The sequence below is a fragment of the Podarcis melisellensis genome (genome assembly GCF_964234715.1).
Source record: "Podarcis melisellensis genome assembly, chromosome: 1".
Lineage (NCBI taxonomy): Eukaryota > Metazoa > Chordata > Lepidosauria > Squamata > Lacertidae > Podarcis > Podarcis melisellensis.
In genome coordinates, this window is record NC_138528.1 from 49,070,721 (window position 1) to 49,096,217 (window position 25,497).

At 42.4% G+C, this 25,497-nt stretch overlaps 2 protein-coding genes and 1 long non-coding RNA gene across 6 annotated transcripts in view; 2 read left to right on the top strand and 1 right to left on the bottom strand.

Annotated features, from left to right (window-relative positions):
- Positions 1 to 6,472, top strand: part of SPI1 (Spi-1 proto-oncogene) — a 28,013-nt gene extending 21,541 nt beyond the window's left edge. For 2 of the 4 annotated variants that reach the window (XM_081902382.1, XM_081902383.1), the window contains 3 exons: positions 191 to 411; positions 3,405 to 3,558; positions 5,661 to 6,472. In XM_081902382.1, the coding sequence (XP_081758508.1) occupies positions 191 to 411; positions 3,405 to 3,558; positions 5,661 to 5,977 (692 nt within the window). In that variant the 3' untranslated portion in view covers positions 5,978 to 6,472. The remainder of the gene's footprint in view (positions 1 to 190; positions 412 to 3,404; positions 3,559 to 5,660) is intronic. The other 2 variants (XM_081902384.1, XM_081902385.1) reach the window with 2 other exon arrangements.
- The window catches only part of LOC309364870, a 28,065-nt gene extending 15,492 nt beyond the window's left edge, over positions 1 to 12,573 (bottom strand). The window contains exons 1-2 of the long non-coding RNA XR_014165899.1: positions 12,200 to 12,573; positions 11,847 to 11,923 (exon numbers count right to left, since the gene is read on the bottom strand). This is a non-coding gene — a long non-coding RNA (uncharacterized lncRNA). The remainder of the gene's footprint in view (positions 1 to 11,846; positions 11,924 to 12,199) is intronic.
- Positions 12,574 to 15,316: 2,743 nt separating this feature from the next.
- Positions 15,317 to 25,497, top strand: part of MYBPC3 (myosin binding protein C3) — a 79,815-nt gene continuing 69,634 nt past the window's right edge. The window contains exon 1 of the mRNA XM_081902685.1: positions 15,317 to 15,471. Within this exon, the coding sequence (XP_081758811.1) occupies positions 15,447 to 15,471 (25 nt within the window). The 5' untranslated portion in view covers positions 15,317 to 15,446. The remainder of the gene's footprint in view (positions 15,472 to 25,497) is intronic.

Consider the following 25,497-nt stretch of genomic DNA (forward strand, 5'->3'; position numbering starts at 1 on the left):
CTGAGTTTGTGTTTCAAACCTGTTGAGATCTGCAGAAACCTAAATCCTGCCCCAGATAACAAGATCCAGTTCAAATTCCACGTGTTTGTCTGGAAACAAGATCCATGTTGAACGATACTGGAAAGAGTTCTAGCTAGCTCCTTGGTACTGTTCATAGACAGAGAACTGAATGATTTGCTTCTGTGTTTAGCAGGTGAATTGTTTTTATGTCCATCAGACCACTGCTGGGAATATCACCCCCACCACCTGCACCCGGAGTTTGAGACCTTTGGGGACAACCACTTTGCAGAGCTCCAAAACGTCCAGCCACCTCAGTTGCAGCAGCTGTACCGGCATATGGAGATAGAACAGATGCATGTTCTAGATCCTGGGATCCCTGCCACACACTTTGGGATCAACCACAACCATCAGGTACAAGCATCACCCTGTTACGTACCTCTGTAGAAATGCCTTATTGCTTTTCTTTCTTTTATTTTCTGAACACCAGGTTTCAGTATGAGGGAGAAGAGACCCTGGCAGGAAAAGTTATGGAAAATCTGATCCACAGCAGAAACTGTTGCTGTTCAATCAAACCATGATACTGACATAGATGAACAGAGATACCAAATGAGGGTTGAGATAGATGTTGCCTGCAGTAGTTTGTAGCCTTCCCTTGACTTGAACAACTACACAATACAAGCTGTCACTTCAAGAGCCAAATTAAATGCAGCACTTGAAGTTGCATACTTATTTTTTTACTAGAAACAATAGGCATGAGGACATTAGGACCCAGACTCTAGGGCAGGCATGGCCAGACTTGGCCCTCCAGCTGTTTTGGGACTACAATTCCCATCATCCCTGACCACTGGTCCTGTTAGCTAGGAATGATGGGAGTTGTAGTCCCAAAACAGCTGGAGGGCAAAGTTTGGCTATGCCTGCTCTAGGGCATAGAAGTTTTAATAGCCCCTTTCTTCCTTGCTGTTGTCCCAACAATAATCACCCCCCTGAAGGTGCTATTAGCTCCAGAAGGGAAGTACCCATTGGCTCCTTATGGGGAAATGACAGGATGGAAGGAATTGCATGACATTTCTTTTATCCAATCCAAATCCCACACACCACTAAGCTTACCCCCCCTCTCCATGCCTTCCCTCCTACCCAGCCTTAGTAGGCCTGCAAAGAGAAGTACAGCGGTACCTCGGGTTACATGTGTTTCAGGTTACATACACTTCAGGTTACAGACTCTGCTAACCCAGAAATAATACCTTGAGTTAAGAACTTTGCTTCAGGATGAGAATAGAAATTGTCCTCCAGCGGCGCGGCAGCAGCAAGAGACCCCATTAGCTAAAGTGGTGCTTCAGATTAAGAACAGACCTCTGGAACGAATTAAGTACGTAACCAGAGGTACCACTGTAGAATGTTTTGCCCAGTGTTTTTTCCCTAAAAAAAATGTTTAGAGGTACTCTCATTTTCCTACTCATATTGAAATACTGCCCCTCAGTGAGACCAAACTTTCACAGAATGTTGAGGGGTATGCATACCCCTGCGCCCCCCAGGAAAAAAGCCCTGGTTTTGCCTACACAGTGACTCAGAGAGCAGCTGGATTCAATGACCACTATTGGGTGTACCCAAACTGTTATGGCTACTCTGTTGTAGAGATGGGAATTTCCTTTCCATGGCAGAGAACACCAGCTCACCGCAAAGAGGAAAGGCACTAATATTTTTGGACTGTAAATTGAAATTGATTTTAAAAAGAAAAAAGCAGAGCAGAAACCATAAACAAACAAACAAATTAAATGAGCACACAAGAAGAGCAGCTAGGCAGGGAAGAGTTAAACATCCTTTCCTTGCACGATGCAGTCTTGAAGGAAATCCCCCATGCACCCACCTACCTAGAATCCCTCATTACATAACGTAACGTAGCCACTTCAAGGTTTCAACCGCTTTGAGGGTTGTTGTCTTTTTTGCAATCAAGTTGAATATAAATTTTACAAAATATATAGTAAAATAACATGTAGGCCCTTAGAAACTGGCTGTGTGATTGTGTGTAAATATTACAAATTAAAACACAGTTTGCTGGTGAAGGAATACATTTTCATTACCTCTAAGAGCTTTCATAGGAAAGCATCCGCAGTTCTATGTGAGGGAGAATAAACATGTTACTTACATGGCACAGTGAAACAGTTACATTATCTTGCTGCTACTCAGCCCAGATGTGAAACCCACAATAGCTTTAATTGAAACCTCTTGAAAATTAATATTCCACATGCTATCACCTCAGTAAATGATGCTAGAAGGGGAAAAGACATTCTGGCTGCATGAGGGGCAAAATTTCACAGGCAACATTGTCTTCCCTCTTGGCAGAGAGATATTATTATTATTATTATTATTATTATTATTATTATTATTATTATTATTATTTACACCCTTCATGTGCAGACATATAGAAGCATATATTAGTTTAAATAACTTACAAAAATGCATGAAACTCTCAACTTCCCTTGCCTCCCTACTACACAAACACACACCCCATCTCCAAGGCTGCAGTTATGTTTAACTATAAGGTGCTGAGTGTGACTCAGTGGATAAGGTCAGTAGTTTTACCCTTGAATATTTGACAGGAAATGTGCACACACAGTTACCCAATCCCAGCCCTTCCAACCTTACTCATCTCCAGACAATTTGCCAAGTCATTAACCGCTTGTTGCTGTGCCCCTGAAGCAACATAATTGCACATTCTTTACTGAGGCATTTCGGAATAACATCAACAGAAAAACATCAGATGTCCAATGCCTGACCTACTGGGCAACCGAAGTCATGGGCAAAGTTCCATTACTTATCTTATCTTTCAAGGTGCCCTTTCTGTCCCTCTTTGTTCCAAACACACTTGTGACATATTTCTTGTGCATATGACCAAAGACAAGGACCAGGCATTTGCTTTTATGGACAAATGAAACAGTTCTCGCTCTCTCTCTGTTTTCCCCAGAAAATACTACTGTGCCTTTTTTGCAGGTAAATGCACCTGTGAGTTGGCATGCCAATCAAAATGACATATTTCTGAACTGCTCATGAGTTGTTTGTAAGAAAGGGCCACATCTACACTAAGAAGAGAGCTCAAAGCATGCTCACAGTGCTACGAGACCCTTTTAGTATTATAATATTTTGTTGGAAGCTGGCCAGAGTTGCTGGAGAAACCCAGCCAGATGGGCAGGGTATAATAATAATAATAATAATAATAATAATAATAATAATAGTTTGTCTGTATGGATCCTGAGCATGCTAAAGAAAAGAAATAACTTAAATGTGATTGACTGAGAGTTCTTTAATTTCCTGTGTCACTCTTGCAGCGACATCCACCTTCTTTAATTAGAGTATTTTCCATTCCCACCACACTCCTTTATCCCCAATACTTTTTTTGCTTCTGACAGGTTACTTTTGTGCCTCGTACCGTGTGTGTGTATCCCTCTCACCACCGCAGTTCTGATGACGAAGATCCAGACAGACAGAGTCCACCACTGGAAGTATCAGATGGGGAGACTGATGTTAGGGAACCTGGCCCTGGGATTATAAGTGGAGAAGCAGGTAGGTGTTCAGCACTAGGGATGCAACTCACTGTTGTGTACCAGTTCATCTTTGGGTTGCTTTATCATTACTCTAACTTGGTCTGTTGTGGTTCACATTTCATCAAATTTGGAGCATCCCAGCCTGGCATGGTGATTTGCAAAAATAATATTTGTTATTCTCTGGACAGTAGCATGTTCCCCTTTTACATAACGGATATCATTATATTCCTATATTTTTCACTATTTACAATACTGCTACTGCTATTGATTGCCCGTTATCAAGCAGCCGTCCCCTGTCCCCCCCAGCAGTTTTACTTTAAGCCATATTTACTTGGGGTGGGAGACAAATCTAAAGATTAAAAAAAATGCTTGCATGTAAATGACAGAGATCACTAGCAAGATATCCCTGACGGGAATGGGAATTGTAACACAGCAACAAATCTCTATCGACTTCCCTTCCTCACACAGAAGAAAAGATGGCAGGGCAATTGCTGCAAAATGCAAAGAAAGCAGCATTTTTAACTGACCTATATTTTGGATTATGGCATGTGTGCAGCGGCAGAGCTTCATGCTTCAGCACCGGGGGGCAGAGAACAGGCTGGGGCATGGCTGGTGTGCATCCTGGGGGTGTGGCGTGCCACCTGCAGGGGTGTGGTGCCCAGTGTGGGCGGAACCCCACCAGGATCGCGCTGCCAGGGGCGGTGCACTTCTGCTGCTCTCCTCTTCCTCTGCCAGTGCATGTGTTTGAGTCTGGTACAGAATGTTCATTGATGATGATGAAAGGAAGGATACAAAGTACACAGATGGGGTAACGTTTCCCTCCACCCAATGAAATGTTGCAGAGGCTGGATGGGTAGATTCTTCCTTAGCATTTTGCAATAGTGAAACTGACATAGCTTTTGTGCAGCAATGTATGAGACGCTCGGAGAAACTCAGAGAATAATTATTAATTTTTTAAAAAGAATGCATATGTGTTTATAAAACTACTCCCATTCAATGTTATTACTTTAACTCGCTGCCCAAACTTTCCCACACACAATGATGCAATGCAGAACTATTTAAGTAGGGAGACAGGGTAAGAAATACAGTACAACAATGAATGTTAATGGCTACCATTGTCACCTCAATAAAATAGAGTTCAATGGGAAATAAACTTCAGCATATCTGAATTGCACAACCAAAACAATGACAATAAAGAGAGTAACGTTAGTTTAAGAAATAATTGTTCAATAGGGCAAGGTTTCAAGGAAGCAGCATTGTTCATTCCATCAGATTGTGTGTGTGTGTGTGTGTGTGTGTGTGTGTGGTATCAATAAAAACAACCTGCTTGCCTGGTAAGTGAGTGAACTGCTGCAGAGCTCGTGTCGCTGTTTGATTATTGCAAAATTCCCTACCATCCCTAATCAACACCTTGCCCCATTCTACCTTTCTGTCCTTATTTCCTTCTCTAGCCTGCCAATGGCCATATTTCCCTCTTCCAACTCATCTATACTGAAAACCTCCTGTTTTCCTGAGCAACTCCCTTGCCATCCCTTGCTGCACATGCAAAAATTCCAGGTTCAATCCTGGCATCCTTACGTAGGACTTAGACTCCTGTCTGAAACCCTGGAGAGCTGCAGACAGTCATTTTAGACAACACTTCAACAAATTGTCTCATTTGGTATAAAGCAGTTTCTAAGGTCCACACTAGAGCTGTGTGCAATTTGCCTCTCAAAATTCCTCACCTCATTTGTGAGGAGAAAAATTGGGGGGAATCATTTAACTGAATTACCTCAGCATGAAGAGAATTTCTCTAATGGTTTCTTGAGGGAGGTGCTCCCCATTCAACAGTGGCAATAATATTGTGCCATTCATTTTTTGTAAGTTTTTGTGTTTGTGCATTGCTGCAAGTGGAATCAGCAGCAACTATGATGGCAGTTTGGCCACCATTTTACAGCCTCTTCCAGTGCTCTGAATCTAGCGTTGTTCTGGGCTAGGGGTGGGGGATAGCAGCAGCCACAAATATGTGTCCTTTTTTTCTAGAAGAGGGAATGAGAAGAAGAAAAATCCCAGGAATCTTCTTTAAAAGATGTGACGTTTTGGCTCCTTTTCAAACACGGCTTACTTTATTTCTTCCTACAGGCAGTAAAAAGAAAATCCGACTGTACCAGTTTCTTCTTGACCTGCTTCGAAGTGGAGATATGAAAGATAGCATCTGGTGGGTGGATAAGGATAAGGGCACTTTCCAGTTCTCCTCCAAGCACAAAGAAGCACTGGCTCACCGCTGGGGCATTCAGAAAGGCAACCGCAAGAAAATGACCTACCAGAAGATGGCACGGGCCCTGAGAAACTACGGCAAGACTGGGGAGGTCAAGAAGGTCAAGAAGAAGTTGACCTATCAGTTTAGTGGAGAGGTGATGGGAAGGAGCGGTATGGATAGGAAGCACTATAGTCTTTGAAGGAGAGACCCCGGAATAATGAAAAGCCAGATAATAAAGACACATGAGTTGGACTTAGCAGCAGAGGTTACCAAACACATCTTTTACTATGCTTCCAAAGCCCTCATCTCTATCTCATTGAGGCGAAATTTCAACAGTGTTTCTGGTACGAATTCCCTTCTTCAGCTTTGAAATTCCTACAGAACCCAAATGCAACAGGTTGGACACTGCAGGGATTTTCTTTTTTTTTTAAGGGAATGTATAGATATATTATTTTCAGAAAATATTTCATTGTGCTGTAATTAAAATTTGCAGCTGACGAAGTTTTTTGTCCTTCACAGGCAAGTCGCAGTTCACCTTCAAAGACTCTGCCTTAGCTTACAGCTTAAAACTAGCATTAATACAGGCTCTGCTATAGTTCTCCATGGCTAGAGAGAAGTTTGCAGATCTTGGGAATATCTTACTGTGCAAATATTAATAACGTGTAAATATTTAATAAAATCAGGTTTAAGAAAAGCGTATTCCTGAATTAATCTGTAATGGCTCATGAGTAAGACTTGCAATCACTTAGTATCTATCCACAACACAGACTTATTATTAATTAATCTGTAATGGTGCATATCTGCAGCCCAGATTTATTATTAATCATTCAAGCATAAAATGGTTAAATTGTAATATGGAATTATCCATTTACTTAGAACGAAATATATGATGATTTCAGGTTTTTATTTTCACAGTTTCCTGTTATATGATTCATCAGTGCAATCTTCAGGTTGTTGGTTGGTTTAACTCTCATAGTCTCCCTTTTCCCCCCTTTAAAAAAACTGTAGAGGAAAAGTGATTCCCAGTAAGAATACCATAGCAATGAAAGATCCCTAAGAACACAGGGAGGTGACTTACAGACTCCGCTAACCCAGAAATATTATCTCGGGTTAAGAACTTTGCTTCAGGATGAGAACAGAAATCGTGTTCCGGCGGCACAGCAGCAGCAGGAGGCCCCATAAGCTAAAGTGGTGCTTCAGGTTAACAACAGTTTCAGGTTAAGAACGGACCTCCAGAACGAATTAAGTACTTAACCCGAGGTACCACTATATACCAAGTCAAAGCAGTGGTCCAATACCAGCAGAATTGTGTAGACTCTTAAGGGGTTTTCCAGACAAGGCTCCTTCCCTGCACTGTCTGCACTTGGAGATAGCAAGGTTTGTACCTGGGGTTTTCTTTTTGCATGTTCAGACCCAGAAACCTCCCCCCTAAATAAATTCACACTTGACTCAAATTTTGGTTTTGGTTTTTGGCAGAATTTAGGCCACAACTTTATTGATTACAGAAAGTGAATGGTTGCATAGGCTCTGGTTCGACTAGCTCCCTGCCATGCAGGTAGCGCTGACCCAGGACACCAGCACAGGTCAGCCGAGGGTGAACACCTGGATAAGCGGAAAGCCAGGAATGGGCTAACTCTGCCACCCAAATGTCCCCCTGGACTCAGGCATGGGCACAACCCCCTCTCAGGGGTTGACCAAACAATCAAGTCCTTGGATTCCTTTAATGGAATACCCTTCACATAGGGATGGTGAGAGCATTCTCCCATCCCTATCACCAGAACCAGAGCCTATCCGCAACCTAGAAGTTGTGACAATTGCTACGCGGTAGACGAAACCCAAATGGCAACAGCCAATCAGCCAAGTGAGGAAAATTCCTGCCGTGCCCCTGTCCCAACGACAGACAACACACGACGGCATAGCAAGGTCAAGCACAAAGCCCTAAAAATAGGGAGAGGTGGGCGGGTGTTCCGAATGTATGGGCCGAAAGAGGAAGCTCTTGGTCATGTGCATGGGTATAAATAGGTCCCTCAAACTGTTTGGACTGCGTCCCATTGGCCAGATTGCACCCAGCTACAAGGGACCTACCAATCGGGTGTTGTGGCTGACCACTCGTACCCACCCACAACACAGGGGGCCGGTTGTCCGGGTCTCACCGCAATACATGCCCTCTTTAAGGGAGGACCCAATGTGCAGAACATGTGCTAAAGACCCAGCCCTCCTCAGGCTGTATACGCTTCACCATTGTACCATGTAAGTATGACAAGCCAGAACAGCCACAGCAGTAGCAGAGCTGAAGCATCTTTTCTACCTGACCTTATAAGTCTCTGTTTCATGCAAACATCAAGATTTCTATATTGTTTCATTCCAATCTTCCTTTCCGTATATAGGGTGAGAGTTAACACCTACACTCTTCCCTCATGCCACTGAGTGATATATTTTGGTAAAGGGGTGCATAAAAATCAATATATTAGTAAAAATAACATACAGAAAATGCATTCTATGTGGGAGAAATTGCATGCAAAACTCTAGTACATGCAAAAATGTGTTCACCAGGGAGAAATTCACACTAAAATGCTGAATAATTGTCATGGTAATTTCTACAAATAAAACATGCAAATTGCTGCAGAAATGTGGAGAACTGAACTGAAGACTGGAAAAATGAGAAACTGGAAGCAAAATTGGCAGGATCTTTCCATCCCTTGTTTTCACTCATTAACATTGTTTCACTGAAAGTAACTGCAATGAAATTTCAGGACTTCACTCACTGCATAGGGGAGGGTGGGCACTGTGACAGGTACCGCAATGTCAGATTAGAACAATCAGACATTTTATGATAGCACACATTAAAAATAATTGTGGATATAATTTCATTTTCATTTCAAAGATTTCCCCCCCCCTCTTCCTCCTCTTTTCTAAAAATACTACATTTGAGATTGGTTAGAGTTTCCACCACAGCTGTGAAGGGAGCCCCATGCTCTATCCAGCTGCATTTCTCAGTCTACATTTGTTTTACACACCTGCATTTTTCCAGTTTGGCAACCGTTCCATCCAAGGTCTGTCACTGTGATCTAGCACTGTAGTTCTTTATCCTTACACACACATTCCACTCTCCTATATTCAGGGATTCCTGATTTCTGTGTGCACATTGCTACTTTAGAGCACAGGGAAGTTGTCATCCCACCCCAGCAGTGTGTTTCACAGCTCTTTCTCTCCCAACTGTTCACATCAGCACGGCTTCATTAGTGTCAGATTTATTTCAGTTTGTGTATAAACCAGGGGGCGTTGATGGGGCAGGGATGACTTTAGCCTGTGCAAGGGTGTCCACACCTTGACTAGAGGTTAATTAGGAACCACTTAAGGATTCCAACTTGAGCAAAGCTTGTTTGAGAAACAACACATCAACAAGTTTACACTTCTGTGTAACAAATGCTAAGGACAAGCAACACCCCAACAAAGTGCTTCCTGTGTTCTTAGAGCATTGGTGTCTATTACTTTCACAATTCCCATATCACACATTGGAACAAACAACCATTAAATGATTATTGAGGAAGACCTTGGGGTTATAATGGATTACATGTTACGTATGAGTCAGCAATATAAACTTCTTCCAAAAAAGGCAAATGCCTCGTTCAGTTGCAGACGTAACACACGCAAGATACAGGAACTGTGACAGAAAGGCTGAAATCTAACACTGAGGCAAGGGCTTCCTTTCACCTTGCTGTTGGTAACATTAGTTGAGAAGTACTGTAACCAGAAAGCAATTTGCAAGCTTTTAAGATGGGCATAATTTTTTTTTGATGTAGTTAGGGCTTCTCCACACAGTGTGTGTAAAACAGCGTTACCAGAGCATTGTAACCATAGCACAACACCCATATAAATGACCCTTGAAGGACAAAAAGCCAACTCCCTCTCTGCTGATGAAGTAAAAGGCAACAGTGGAAGCTGGTAGAACCTAGACCTGTTGGGGTGCCTGGGAGGTCCTCAGCCTCCCATCATGAAACAGTGGACACCCAAGCAGAACAGTTGTACAGTCCGAGTATTGAGCATGGAAAGCACCTTGGCTGAGAAGGGGTCTCTCCTGTTTTCAGTTTTACTAAACTATGCTGAAATGGCAAAACTTACAGGAAGAATCAGAAACCAGGAAGAATCAAATTTTAATAAAGAATGGGGAAGGTTTATAATGTATTTGAAAAATTATTGTAAGCAATTACATTCATTAGTAGGTTTGACAGAAAGCTTGTAGCCAAAATCTGAATGATGGTTTAGCAAAGGATTTATAACAATAAGAGTTATTGAGGAGACACAGAGGGGAAAACGTTACATAAGGACCCACAAAGGGGAGGGGGGAGGGAAGACGAGGGGGAATTATGTTTTTATTGAGTTGGCTTTATTTTTTCTGTTACTGTATGTAGAATTGAAAATGCAAAAATAAACTATATCATCTATCATCTATCTATCTATCTATCATCTATCTATTTATATCTATCTATCATCTATCTATCTATCTATCATCTATCTATCTATCTATCTATCTATCTATCTATCTATCTATCTATCTATATCTATCTATCTATCTATTTATCTATCTATCTATCTATCTATCTATCTATCTATCATCATCTATCTATCATCTATCTATCATCTATCATCTATCTATCTATCTATCTATCTATCATCTATATCTATCTATCTATCTATCTATCATCTATCTATCTATCTATCTATCTATCTATCTATCTATCTATCACCTATCTATCTATCATCTATCTATCTATCTATCTATCTATCTATCTATCTATCTATCCTCTATCTATCTATCTATCTATCTATCATCTATCTATCTATCATCTATCATCTATCTATCTATCATCCATCTATCTATCATCTATCATCTATCATCTATCTATCTATCATCTATCTATCTATCTATCTATCTATCTATCTATCTATCTATCTATCTATCATCTATCTGGGGACGCAGGTGGCGCTGTGGGTTAAAGCCTCAGTGCCTAGGACTTGCCGATCGAAAGGTCGGCGGTTCGAATCCCTGCTGCGGGGTGCGCTCCCGCTGCTCGGTCCCAGCGCCTGCCAACCTAGCAGTTCGAAAGCACCTCCGGGTGCAAGTAGATAAATAGGGACCACTTACCAGCGGGAAGGTAAACGGCGTTTCCGTGTGCAGCTCTGGCTCGCCAGAGCAGTGATGTCACGCTGGCCACGTGACCCGGAAGTGTCTTCGGACAGCGCTGGCCCCTGGCCTCTTGAGTGAGATGGGCGCACAACCCCAGAGTCTGTCAAGACTGGCCCGTACGGGCAGGGGTACCTTTACCTTTACCTTTTATCATCTATCTATCTATCATCTATCTATCTATCTATCTATCTATCTATCTATCTAATCTATATAATACTGAGCTAGATTGACTCAGTGGTTTGACTCAATATTAGGTTCTGTGTTCCTACATAACACAAAGACACATAAAAAAGAAGAGAAGGTGTCTCTGCTGTCACAGCTGCTTCTCTGCTGGGAGACAAGTTATGTGCCCTATGCCTGTTTCTGGTTCTTTCTCTATCCTTTTATTTTGCAAAGAAACAACGGACACTTAACCACTGCAGTTTTGTTAATACAGTACTTAGCACTTAAGCGTCTTACCTTGTTTCAGAAGGGACCCCCGCTGAATTTCTAGTGTAGATTCATGCCAAGGAAACTGTACATTATTCAGAAGTGAGCCCCACTAAATTCCATGAGATTGCTTCCTGGTAAGTATGTACAGGATTGCAGCCTCAGCAGTTCTCAGACTTTTGCAAGTATAGGAGCTAACTCCTAGGGGCCAAGGGGGCTTTCCCCATAATAAAATATTTGAGGGGGCTGCCCCCCAAGTTGATGGGCACTGTCATTCAAATGGTGTGTGTGCAGTGCATCATGTGATCGATAGTGTGGGGTGGGGCTTACCTGCCCCCCCTCCATATTTTATTCAGGTTGGCACTCCTGTTTCCAACAGTTTAACTGCAATTCTTGCAAAAGATTTGAAATGACCTCTGCTGCCCCCCTTCCACCAAACCCCCAAACTTACCCTTGGGAAGATGACTACAGTGGAGGCAGGCACTACCAGAATCTGCCAGATTCTCAATTTCTACAAAGGCTTGGAATCTGTGGAAAAAATGATAAAGCTAGCATCAGCTTCTAGCCAGGAATTCTGAGACTAGCCCCAGCGCCTGGTAAAAAAAGATGATTTCCTGGGATCTTGGAAGTATTGTTGTAACCCCCACCACCTGGGCAAGTTATTGGTTTAGGGGAAGGGAGAAAGGACTTACAGGATCCATGTAGCACTGTGGGATCTGCAGCACCATACTTAAATGCAAAGAATACTGTATAGGATATCTAGCCAGGTCCAACAGACAGCAAGCAATTGCCAACTCTTCTCACCTCTCAGCAGCAGGACTGGGCCTTTCCATCTGTTCCACCTGGCCTGTGAGTAATAGCAGGAGACCCTTGTGCCCTGGGGGTGGTGATATCAACTAGGCTCTGCAAGCTCACCTGCTGCAATAGGAGTGGCAAGAAATTGACAGATTTGAGCTAGGCCCCAGAAGATTAAGGCTCAACCCTAAGACCTACTGCTTCTGGTTGCTTAAGAGTCATTTTCTGACAAGTTGGGGTCACCATCTTGCCTAGTCTGAGCTCCTGTTGCTGGCCATTTTGGACATGGTAGAGTCCAACTCTTCGACTCCAAGCATTTTCTTATCTAGCTAATATGCTGTTCCCAAGCAGCTTTGTTCTTTACATGACAGCCTTTTCTCACGTATTGTTGTGTAGTCATTTAGTCATGTCTGACTCTTCATTTCTCCATGGACCAGAGCGCGCCAGGCACTTCTGTCTTCCACTGCCTCCTGCAGTTTGTTCAAACTCATGCTGGTAGCTTCGAGAACACTGTCCAACCATCTCATCCTCTGTCGTCCCCTTCTCCTTGTGCCCTCAATCTTTCCCAACATCAGGGTCTTTTCCAGGGAGTCTTCTCTTCTCATGAGGTGGCCAAAGTATTGGAGCCTCAACTTCACGATCTGTCCTTCCAGTGAGCACTCAGGGCTAATTTCCTTAAGAATGGAGAGGTTTGATCTTCTTGCAGTCCATGGGAATCTCAAGAGTCTCCTGTAGCACCATAATTCAAAAGCACCAATTCTTTGGCGATCAGCCTTCTTTGTGGTCCAGCTCTCACTTCCATACATCACTAGTGGGAAAACCATGGCTTTAACTATACAGACCTTTGGTGGCAAGGTGATGTCTCTGCTTTTTCTCAACTATAGTTCCCTGGAAAGAGTCCTACTCCAGGGGTCTCCACCAAACCAAGTAAGTAGAGTAACCACTACAGACAGAGCCTTTTTGGTAGTAGCACTCTACCCCTGGGAGGTTTGTCTGGCACCATCTTCATTGACTTTTCAGGTGAAGTGCTCTCTATTCACTCAGGCCTAGGTCTCCCTGTTTTAAATTGAATTTTAAACTGTTTTCATCGTGTTTCAGCTTCTCAAAAATAATTTATTATACTCTCCCTCCCTTATTTTATACTGTATAATTTATTATACTCTCCCTCCCTTATTTTATACTGTATTTTAAATTAATGTTGTATTCTTTCGCTTTGCGGCAGCTGTTATGTGGCAGAAAACCAGGCTCAGGGCGGCTAACAACAAATTTTAAAAACTTAATTGATGCAATAGTAATAATTAATAGTAATAATTCCATAAAATTTTACATCACTTTCAAGTGCTCAAAATGCCTCATATGCATTATCTACTTATAATCTTTAACAGCAACAGTGTAAGGTAAATCAGCATTATTAACCCCCCTCCCATTTTTTATTTTTAGGTAGTGGGGTTGAGGCTGGGGACAAGTGGCTTGGAAAAGGCCACTGAGTTCCTGACAGAAACAAGATTTGAGTGGGGAACTTTGAGATTCATAGCTCAGTCTCTTAGCTGTGATAATATGCCACTATGTGTGGTCAATCTCTGGGTGGCAAAAGAAATGTTATCCATTGCATCGAGGCGGATTCTGATGGCTTGAAGCAAAGCTTATAAAGTTCAGTGTCCAGTTGATGACCTCAAAACTCCTTACAAAGGGAAATGAGTGAGCTCTGAAAATCGGAGTATGTCTGTGAAGGAACATAAAACTCAGCGGAAACTAGGTAATATGTATTATATCATTACAATGCTGCCATCTGGTAGCTAGCAGCACAGTAGCAGTGGGGGGCGGGGGGGCATAAATCATTCCTTGTCCATTTGTCCTTTGAGCATGAGGACGAGATCTGAGCCAAAGAAATAAATATGTGTTTTAAAACAGAACAGCTGAGAAGTTTATATAAGAGCCACAAGTATGATTGGGCTGCTTGCCAGTTCCCAGCCCAATCTTCATAATGGAGGGAGGTGGAATTAAACTATTTAAGAGGAGTCTGCATTGGCAAGGTAGATATGAAAAAAAACCTCTAACTCAGTCCTAAACCACAGTTTACAGGTTCACTTTCAAAAGAAGAAACCTTATGCTAGGCAAAAATGATGCCACTGTCATTCTTTGTGTTCAAGTGCCAATGCACAAAGAGAGGCAACCTTCTGCAAGCATGAAAAGTAAACTTAACTTTTGATAAAAGCCTGACTGCAATCTATAAGGTTTATATAAGGTTTTATAATGTGTGGATCACAGATACCCAACCGAGTGAAGCCCTGTTATATTCCTCTCCCATGCAAGTCTGTCCAAGTTTTGGGAGTCAACTCTCTTTCAACTGTGCTGCAAAGTCAGGACGCTGCTGCTGGTCAGGTTTGGGTACCCAAGTCTAACATTTGTCGTTCCAAAAACAAAGGAGACAATTCAGCCAAAGTTAAGCTTGTTTCTATCCCACTGATTTCAGTGGGAGAGATTTGAGCATTCACTCATCACCTCTCCCATTTAAATGAAGGGGACTTGAAAATGCCTAACTTTGGCTGGATCATGCCCATAGTGGGCACTTCCAGGCTGTCACTATTTTTGGATGTGATTAAGTCACATGCCGGCAAATTCAGGTTGTGCAATTAAAGTTCCTCTGACCGTCTTCCACATAGAAAACCCATGTACCCCCCTCCAAAATATTTATTTTTTTACTTCTTGCAATGCATGGGGGAATGTACTGGAAAGTGTAGGAGAACAATTGCTTGGTGCAACATCATACAACTTCCTTGTAAAGAGATCAGAATGAATGCTCAACAGCTGATGTTACCTGACCTCCTCACAAGCTTCGTGCAAACAAATCAGGATGATGCCCAATAAGCAGCGTTGCCTGGAAGAAACCAGTGTATTTAGAGGTTCAGTGTGCATGGTCACATATAAATATGCAAATTGCATGTGGCGGAGAGGGTGAGGCAAAGAGCATCATGGTGTGCGCTTGGATTTGTCTTCCATCAAATGAGCAGCAGGGCCTGTTCTTGAGTGGTTCACACTCCCTGACGCATGGTACCCAGCTATATTTATCCTGGCTGGAAGAATTCTGTCAAGTGCTCTGTGCTGTTGATAAGGTAGTGGTGCTGACAACAGTTGGGGAACAAGAGGGAGGAGCAGGAGGGGGCATCCCAGTAGTATTTCTTTAGCAGGGGGGCTTGGAAGTCATTCAGTCTCCTTGCAGTCTCACTCAGTCAGCTCCTGGTGAGCCAGCCTTAAGATGCCAGAACCTGTAAAGAAACCAGGTAAGGACTTCAACTAGAGACAGGGAAAAAATGAGCATTGCCTTCCTCTTTGGGAGAGAGACTGCTAGGTGGAGCAGGTTTCTTCACCAGGCAGTGAAACAAGATGCCTTAGCAACAACTGTACTGAAGGGGAAACAAACAGGTGGCTTTCTTTTGAAGTAAGCGCATAGAAGCCTAATTCAAGGATAATTAAATTAACTGGGATTAGCTTCATTTAAACAAACACATATCACCACCACACAAACATCTAATCAAGAAGGGCAAAAGTAAAATAGTTTTCATTTCCCAGTTCTTAGCTTCTCCTCATCACCTTCAAGTTGGAGGAAGCAGGGTGTGGTACGTCTCTTGGAAGCTTTCTTTGTGGGGGAGAAAAGAGACTCCCATTGTTGTTATTTTTTCTCCATCACTTTCTTTCAGGCAAATGTAAGTTTACAGCTGAATGAGAAAACGAGGCATTTTTCTCTATAAGATTGGTTCTTGTCTGCCACTCTGAGATGCCTAAATAGTAAATGTATATCCTTCTACATCCTTCCTCCTTTTTGAAAGGTGGTTTAGGGTCAGAATAGATTTTGTCACCAGAAAAGTCACTTTTATATCTTCTCTGAAAGGCTGGGTAATGCAGAGAAAGAAAACAAAATTTATGGTTGTAAATATTCATCTTCTTTTAATTGTCTACAACTGCAGCATCTAAATAATTTTGGACCTTACCCAGTGCCTTTTTTCTGGGGTGACGCAGGGGTACGTATACCCCTAAACATTTTGTGAATCTACATTTGGCCTCATTGAGGGGCGGTATTGAAATATAAGTAGGAAAATGAGAGTACCCCTAAACATTTTTTTTTAAGAAAAAAAGTACTGACCTTACCTATAAGTATTTAACAACTGCTGTTCTGAAAACAGTATTCATACACTCTTCTCAAGTTCTGTCTCTGTAATGTAATGACTGGAGAAGGTGGCATTCATTGTTGCATTTGAAATGTTTTATATAATTAATTGTTTAATGTTTGCCAGAATACAAAAGCTAGTGAATAAGTCTAGTCTCTTTTTCATTTCCAAGCAGCTGGTAAGCAGAGAAAGTACAGTCACCCAACAACTGATATTTCCCTGATTTAAATTAGTTTTTTTCCATATAGTGCTTCTGAATATTGCACTTTCTTTTCTGTCTGTCTAGCTATACACAAACACACACACACACACACACACACATGGTACAGTGTTTGCTGTGTTAACAGGTTGTATCCTTTTGCCTTGTTTGCATGTAAGTGTGCTTGAAATATATGATTTGTGTGACTTAAGCTGCTTCACACATGTTTTTAAAAGGTATCTGAAAAAGGCTATATGCATATACATAAAAGTGTGATGTATAAGTACATATGGTTATGTAAATCTGTTTATTATAGATGATTTTGTCAGAGGGCTGTGACTTACCATAGTTCTTCACCATGCACACTTAATGGTGAAGAGCTTTGATTGTAATGGTCCTGTTCACACTTTGCAGTAAACTAGAGGTAGCCAGTATGGTACCTTCCAGATTTTGTGTACTACAAGTCCCATCATCCTTGAAATGCGTGTGCTGAGAATTTACAGTCCCTTTCATTTCTATTTCCAGGGCTCTTGAAGGAGGAGCTTTTTTTCCTTTCCCTTTTGATCCCTCAGATTGCACAAGACCAAAAAAGCAGAAGCAAACCATATTAAAACTTGTGTGCTGAGAATTTACAATTGCCCTACTGTATGCTTTTGCATGCTTCCTGGATGGGGGAGTTGTTTTTTTAAGACAGTGTGTGCCTGCGAGCTATCTGTGTGCATGCCCAGTTGCAACTTAATCAGCATAATTCAATCAACAAATTAGAAGGCAGGGGCAAACACAAAATGTGAACACCTACTGGTGTGAACAGGGAAGACTGAAGCTGTTCCTTATACAGTATGTACATTCAACTTGCAGATAACTTAAACAATAGGGAAATATACCTGGGATCCTAAGGGTATTTAGTCTGCTGTCCTAAAATCTGAATCAATTCCTAGTCTATGGGAACTATGTTATTGCTTCTCTGAGTTTGACCTGTCATGTTATCCCAAGCATTGTGGAACCAAATGCTGAGCCCGTGTTTTGCATGAGTAAGGTCTCCAGTTAAAATGCTCCGTTAGCAAGTGATGAGAAATATGTCTGCCAAGAGCTCTAGAGAACTATTGCCAATCAGAGTAGATAGTCATAATCCAGATGGAGAAATAGTCTGACCTTGGATAAGACATGTATCTTCCTGTGTTCCTGATCAACTTCCAAAACCAGATCATTTGGGTGATCAGATGCAGTAGAAGTGCTTCTTTCTGTATCTTCAAATGTTCTAAAAAAGATGGAAGGTTTTGCAGCTGCACTTCTGCGGGAATGAGACAGGCTGCACCTTTAGAAAAAAATTTCTTCTGCATAACCCTTGAGGTGCAGGACAAGTCCTGCCATTTGCTATATCATGCTGGCAAAAGGGCTTGGAGTCTTTTCCACTTACGTAGCAGCTTTGGTGGAAAATGTAAACCTACAGCTTTTTAGGAGTTGCTTCCACACTAGACTAGACACCAGCTAACTCCATTTTTACAAATTTTATATATAGTGGTATCTCGGTTTATGAACAGCCCTGTTTACAAACTATTCAGTTTATGAACTCTGCAAAACCGGAAGTAGTGTTCCGGTTTGCGAACTTTACCTTGGTCTACGAACAGAATCCGAACAGTAGAAAGGCACTGGCAGTGGGAGGCCTCATTAGGGAAAACGCGCCTCAGTTTAAGAATGGTTTTGGTTTAAGAACGAACTTCAGGAATGGATTAAGTTCGTAAACCGAGGTACCGCTCGTATGTGTGTATGTGTGTTTGTGTGTGTATGTGTGTGTCTCCAGAGAACATGGCTGCATTCTAGTATTTTTCTACATTGTCCTGTCTTTTCTCAGACCTGATCTGGGGAGAATTCTGTCTCCAAATGCATTTGGAACAGCTTGCCCACTTCAGCCTTGCTACTTGGGGCTTATGCTAGGGCTGGCCCAGGATGTTTTGCCACTGAGAAAATGCCGACCCCACCTCTACCAGCTGCTCCCTTGCCAATTCTTTCATTGCCCCTTGCCGATAACAACTCTGCCCCACCCCTGCCCCCTCCCCCACTGCCGATGGCTCTGCCACCACCAACTCCACAGCCTCCCTCCACCCAAAATCAATGAGAAAAAGGAAACTGGGCAGGGAGCTGGTGGTGTTGGTGTCAGTGGCAGTGGGGAGGAGGAAGAGGAGGAAGCAGCAGGTGGCATACCTCTTTATACGAGTTGCTGTTGAGTACAATTGCAAGAGTGCTGTTGTGCTCATATCCTTCTTGTGGGCTTTTCATTGACCTCTAGTTGGGCCCTTGTGAGAACAGGATGCTGGACCAGACAGGTCTCTGAACTGCAGAGCTCTTGTGTTCTCCTGTTGTTATTGATGGGGGCTTACCATCTCTCTCTGGGCTCCCTGATTGTAGTAAGTTTTTGCCCCCTCAAGCAACATACAGTATACAATATCTCCTATCAAATATTACTTCAGTCATGCACACACTACTTTCCAGGCTTCTAGTCTCATCCCTGCACCTCCATCTGCTATATAGGATAAGAAGACACATCTAGTGGGTTGCAATGATTTCTGAATTGATAAAGTGCTCTGAAATCATTATTATATTTTATTAATGTATCTGTTATCTTGGGAACAATTACAGGGTCAAACAGGGAAGCGATAAAATGGACTTTCCAAATATGGAATCATCTTATAAAGTTTTGTGGGAAGAGCAGTGATACTTAACAAAGTTTGAACTTTAGGCACTGTGACTGGGTTTTCAAGAAGAAAACTGCTTTTGATAAGTAAACGAGAGAGAGAGAGACTTGCAAACAGCAGTGGTGTTCACGTTTTTCAGAAAAACCTTTGCATTCTCTGTAATAATTTCCAGTGTAGTAGATATGTGAATTCCATGACTTTATTCCAGTATGCAACAACAGCTGCTAGAATATTAATAGCACAAAATTGGAAGTCAATTAGTATCCCAACGGTAAAAGATTGGCAAAGTAAACTATTCGAATACTTAGAATTGGCAAAAATAACACAAAAAATCAGAGATCAGAAAGAAACAACGTTTATTAAGGAATGGAATAAATTCATAACATATATTGAAGCAGATTTTAAAAATCTAAAGATCACAGTAGGCTAAATATAACCCTCCGATGTGCAGAAGTCTTAAAGATAAACGTCGGAAAAAATCCTTTATTATATAACCCAAAACCGAGGTGGAGGGAAGTCAATTAGTTATATGTTGTTTTTTGTTCTTTGGTTTTTTTTATTTAGCCGTGTTGTTTGGTTTATTTTTTGTTTGTGATGAATTTGTCTTGTGTGTATTGGTGTGTAATGAAAATTAATAAAGAGAATGAAAAAAAAAAGATACCAGTATGTGAGTTCCATGGCACTTTTAAAGACTATTGCACTAGTTTTAAGCTTTCAGATTCTAGTCTATAAAAGCTTATGCGGTAATACATTTGTTGGCCTTTAACCTGCCGTAAGTCTCTTTGTGCTTTTTAAATTCCTCTTGGAATCTAAGCGAGGCATAATTAGATTCACAGACTGGAATGTTTTACTAGGTTTTCTTTTTGAAGAGCTTGAAGGTTATGTAATTCTTTAGTCATACATTAAGTATTACTTGTTTTTATTTGCAGATTTAGAAGAACTGTAAAAAGGGAAGGTGATATAAATATAATTATTTTGCATTATTGCACCAGTGGCACAACAGATGTACAGAACAATTATATACACAAGGTTATAAAGTAAGGCTGTGTGTGTGTGTGTGTGTGTGTGTGTGTGTGTGTGTCTCCATCTTATTGCTAGCCTTTTACTCATGTTACTGGAATTTACAGCCTCAGCTGCTGAAGGGGAAGAAGAATGTAAGATAGCGAGACTTGACAAGTTGGGATCAAGGGGTAGCTAAGCCTATAAGTGCAGAAAGTGCCTTTGCCTCTTTTCAGCTAAGGAATTTATAGTAACGTTATATAGCTCCAGAGCAAAACACTTAGACAAGTTCCTTCACTGACACATTTGGAGCATTCAAATGTACATGCCAAACTCATGGGCAGTTATTTTGTTGATTGGAGGCAAATTGGAAGAAAATACCATTATCATTTATTTTCATGTGTGCCATGGCTGTGCTGGAATTCACAGGAAGTAAAACTAAATAAAGGAACAGGGATTCTCCCATTCAAAAATCTAATCTTTGGAGGGGGGGAATGCGTATATGAGCCTGAGTGAACTAAAGCCCAGAGCTTTGCTTGGGATCATCAAATTAAGAGGGAAACCCATTTTAAATGGGTGGAGGGGGGACCATGACTCACCTAAAATTGGGGGGGGGGGTTTCAATAATTCGATTACCTTACTTTTTTCTTCTTTAATTCAAGTCCTGGCTAAGGGAAGAGCTAGCAGTCTTGAGTGGGTCCAAGGGCAAAATTATGAAGGACAATCCAGTGACTGTAGTTTTTGCAGACTGCAGAGCCCAGTGAGAAATCACCTAAGGTATGCAGCCTGCATGGGGCATTTATGGCCCCGGAGCCAATCAGAGGGGGGGCAAGGGGGCATTTGATGCAGGGTTGCAAGCTCAAAGGGGGGGGCGGGGCGGAATTAAGCCATGTGCTAATTTGTTGGCTTTTAAGAAGTTCTGGAACTAGTTTTTATGCTCATTGGATGAAATTGTGACAATGCAAATTTAAGCAACCAAGAGATGTGATTTGGTAAAATACACAATTTTCTGGTTAATTGATCCATATTCTGTCATATCCTTAACATTGACTGTGACGTTGCATGAAATCAATTTTTTCCCTCAATAATTAGTATGTTTGCACAGCTAAGGCTAGAGTATCAACTGCACAATAATTGGAAGTTATCGAAACATTTGATTTAAGATGGTAGCAGTCCAGGGGTTCGGGGACAGCATGGCATAACTGCCATGGAAGAACTGGAGACATCTGAGAGGACACAAATTCTCAGTGTCCTTCTGGCTGGACACTGTACTAGTTTACCAGAGTACATCATGAAAGCTTTATGGAGAAGGCACTTGACTAATCATTTGGCAGCAACATGTTGACATGGCTATACTTCAGGAAGAACTATTAAGAATTACCTTAAATGGAATGGGACTGGATCTTACAGGATGATTAAGAGAAAGAGATATTAGATATCCAAGTTCAGGGAAGGAGACTATTTTTATTTGTTTGTAAAGCTGAGTCATTTCCACAGAATAGCTGAAGTGATGTATGAGAAGAACAATGTGAGATAACATCATGATGATAGAAAAACATAATGTGTGAATCTTACCTGTGAGTTGCAATGTCTTTCAACTCTACAGCAGCTTGATTTTTTAAAAAAATAGTATATAAATAGAAAACCTCCCTCTTGTGAACAGCCCTGCAGCACAGCAGGGAGTTCCTGACTGCAGCTGAAAAGATGCCATTTAAAAGTTGGAACTTTTACAGGCTGCATTGTTGTCAAGCAGTTAACATATTTACAAACGCTTTTGAGGCTAATAGGATGAGTGATGATGACTGGGCTTCAACAGAAATATTTCCCTAAATCTTTTTAAACCCAATGCTATGGGGAAAGGAGCCAAATGGTAGATGTTTGTGCTTCCTGGTAATCTTCCAAAATGGCTTGACTCCCAATTGTGCTAGAGAGACTGCGAAAAAGCTCCCTGGTGCATAGCAGCACAGTACCAATCACCACATATGCTTTGATCTCCCTGTGTCCCTGCACCTCCTTTTTCTGTGTTTTAGCATCTGTGATATGTGTAAATTTCTGCATATCATATGAATTTAATGAGTATTAAAAGAGCTACTTAATATCCATTGGAAGGGGATTTTAAATATTAATACCCATAGTGCAAACACAATGGATCAAATTGTCTGGTGCTTTCACTCAGCTGCACAAATAGAGTTCTGCCTTCCGGGAACTTGTTTTGCATGAGTCTTCCCAGATGTTTAAACAGCAAGAGCACAGGGTGGACTGACAGATGCTGCTAGGCTGCAGCTCCAGCACTTTGTCATGCTTGCCTGTGGGGCGAATGGGAATTGGAGTCCAATAACACTTGTATAAGCCCTTCATGGATCACTGCCTTGCCGTGGCGAAGGGGCTTGAAGAACTCAGAGAAGCTATGAACTATGCCGAGCAGGGCACCCAAGATGAACAGGTCACAGTGGAGAGTTTTGACCAAACGTGATCCACCTGGAGGAGGAACCGGCAAGCCACTCCAGTATCCCTGCCAGGAAAACTCCATGGACAAAGACAACAGGCATATAAAAGTTATGATGCTGGAAGATGAGCCCCTCAGGTCAGAAGGCGTCCAACATGCTACTGGGGAAGAGCGGAGGGCAAGTACAAGTAGATCCAGAGCTGATGAAGCGGCTGGGCCAAAGCCGAAAGGATGCTCAGTTGCAGATATGCCTGGAAGCGAAAGGAAAGTCCAATGCTGTAAAGAAAAATATTGCATAGGAACCTGGAATGTAAGAACCATGAACCTGGGTAAGTTGGATGTGGTCAAAAATGAGTTGGCAAGAATAAATATTGGTATCCTGGGCATCAGTGAACTAAAATGGACGGGAATGGGCGAATTCAGTTCGGATGACTATCATATCTACTACTGTGGGCAAGAAACCCGTAAAAGAAATGGAGTGGCCCTCATAATCAACAAAAGAGTGGCGAAAGCTGTACTGAGATGCAATCTCAAAATGATAGAATGATCTCAATACGAATCCAAGGCAGACCTGTTAACATCACAGTAATCCAAGTTTATGCACCAACTACTGGTGCTGAAAAAACTGAAATTGACCAATTCTATGAAGACTTACAAGACCTTATAGAAGTGACACCAAAGAAGGATGTTCTTCTCATTATAGGGGATTGGAATGCTAAAGTAGGGAATCAAGAGATAAAAGGAACAACTGGCAAGTTTGGCTTTGGAGATCAAAACGAAGCAGGGCAAAGACTAATAGAGTTCTGTCAAGAGAACAAGCTGGTCATCACAAACATGCTTTTCCAACATCATAAGAGACAACTCTACACATGGACATCACCAGATGGGCAGCATCGAAATCAGATTGATTATATTCTCTGCAGCCAAAGATGGAGAAGCTCTATACAGTCAGCAAAAACAAGACCTGGAGCTGACTGTGGCTCAGATCATCAGCTTCTTATAGCAAAATTCAAGCTTAAACTGAAGAAAGTAGGAAAAACCACTGGGCCGATAAGATACAATCTAAACCAAATCCCTTATGAATACACAGTGGAAGTGAGGAACAGGTTTAAGGATTTAGATTTGCTGGACAGAGTGCCTGAAGAACTATGGATGGAGGCTCGTAACATTATACAGGAGGCAGCAACGAAAACCATCCCAATAAAAAAGAAATGCAAGAAAACAAAGTGGCTGTCCAACGAGGCCTTACAAATAGCGGGGGAGAGAAGGCAAGCAAAATGCGAGGGAGATGGTGAAAGATACAGGAAATTGAATGCGGATTTCCAAAAAATAGCAAGGAGAGACAAGAAGGCCTTCTTAAACGAGCAATGCAAAGAAATAGAGGAAAACAACAGAATGGGAAGAACCAGAGATCTGTTCAAGAAAATTGGACATATGAAAGGAACATTTCGTACAAAGATTACCATAATAAAGGACAAAAGTGGTAAGGACCTAACAGAAGCAGAAGACATCAAGAAGTGGTGGCGAGAATACACAGAGGAATTATACCAGAAAGATATGGACACCCTAAGTAGTGTGGTTGCTGACCTTGAGCCAGACATCCTGGAGAGTGAAGTCAAATGGGCTTTAGAAAGCACTGCAAATAACAAGGCCAGTGAAAGTGATGGTGCTGTTAAGGTGTTACACTCAATATGCCAGCAAGTTTGGAAAACTCAGCAGTGGCCAGAGGATTGGAGAAGATCAGTCTACATCCCAATCCCAAAGAAGGGCAGTGCCAAAGAATGCTCCAACTACTGCACAATTGCGCTCATTTCACACGCTAGCAAGGTTGTGCTTAAAATTCTACAAGGAAGGCTCAAGCAGTATGTGGACTGAGAACTCCCAGAAGTGCAAGCTGGATTTAGAAGAGGCAGAGGAACCAGAGACCAAATTGCAAACATGCGCTGTGTCAGAGTCACCCGTTTGGTCCCAGCTCACAAGAGACCCAACTCCGATCCGGTTTATTTACAGAAAGTCTTTATTGAAGATTATGGTTGCATTTACACTCCATGTCTGTGACTCTACATCTGTACCGTTAGATCGTTGAAGTCCCCTCTGAATCTGTCCCGCCTCGGCACCAATTTAAGAGGCTAGCCCTGGACCACCTCTTCCTCTCCTTCCTTTTCCGCAGGGTCTTTCTGCCCCCCTGAGTTCCCCCTCTCCGGGACTCGCCCGAGGCTGAATCCTCTGACGCCTCTGCCCCCCTCCTTCTCGCTTTAGGGCCGGGCTCCTCCCCAGGGCTCTCCTCACTTCCGCGCGCCTCTACCTTTGAACTTGGCGCGCGTACGTTGCTCCTGACCTTTCTCTTGACCGCTACACTGCTCTCGGTGCTGCTCTCCACCCCTTCCGGCTGAGCGCCCTGCTCCGATCTCCTTCCCCTGTCTCTCTCCTGCTCTGCTCCCTCTGACACACTTGTAACTCCACCCCCTTCACTCCGTTCCGGCTGAGAAGCCGGCTCCTGCCTCCGACCCCCACTGGGGCTTCTCCCTTCTCTCCCCTGCTCCTCACTGTTTCCCCCTTGTCCCCCTTTCGGTCTGGCCAGGGGAGCCCCCTTTTGGGAATCCTCTGACTCACTGGTCAGACTCATGGAGAACCTTTGGGCATCGTCATCCTCCTCCTCATCTCTCTGGGATTCTTCCCCCTCGCTCTCTGTCTCCTCCCCCATCTGCTCTTCTCTCCCTGAAACCCTGACACGCTGGATTATGGAGAAAGCTAGAGAGTTCCAGAAAGACATCTACTTCTGCTTCATTGACTATGCAAAAGCC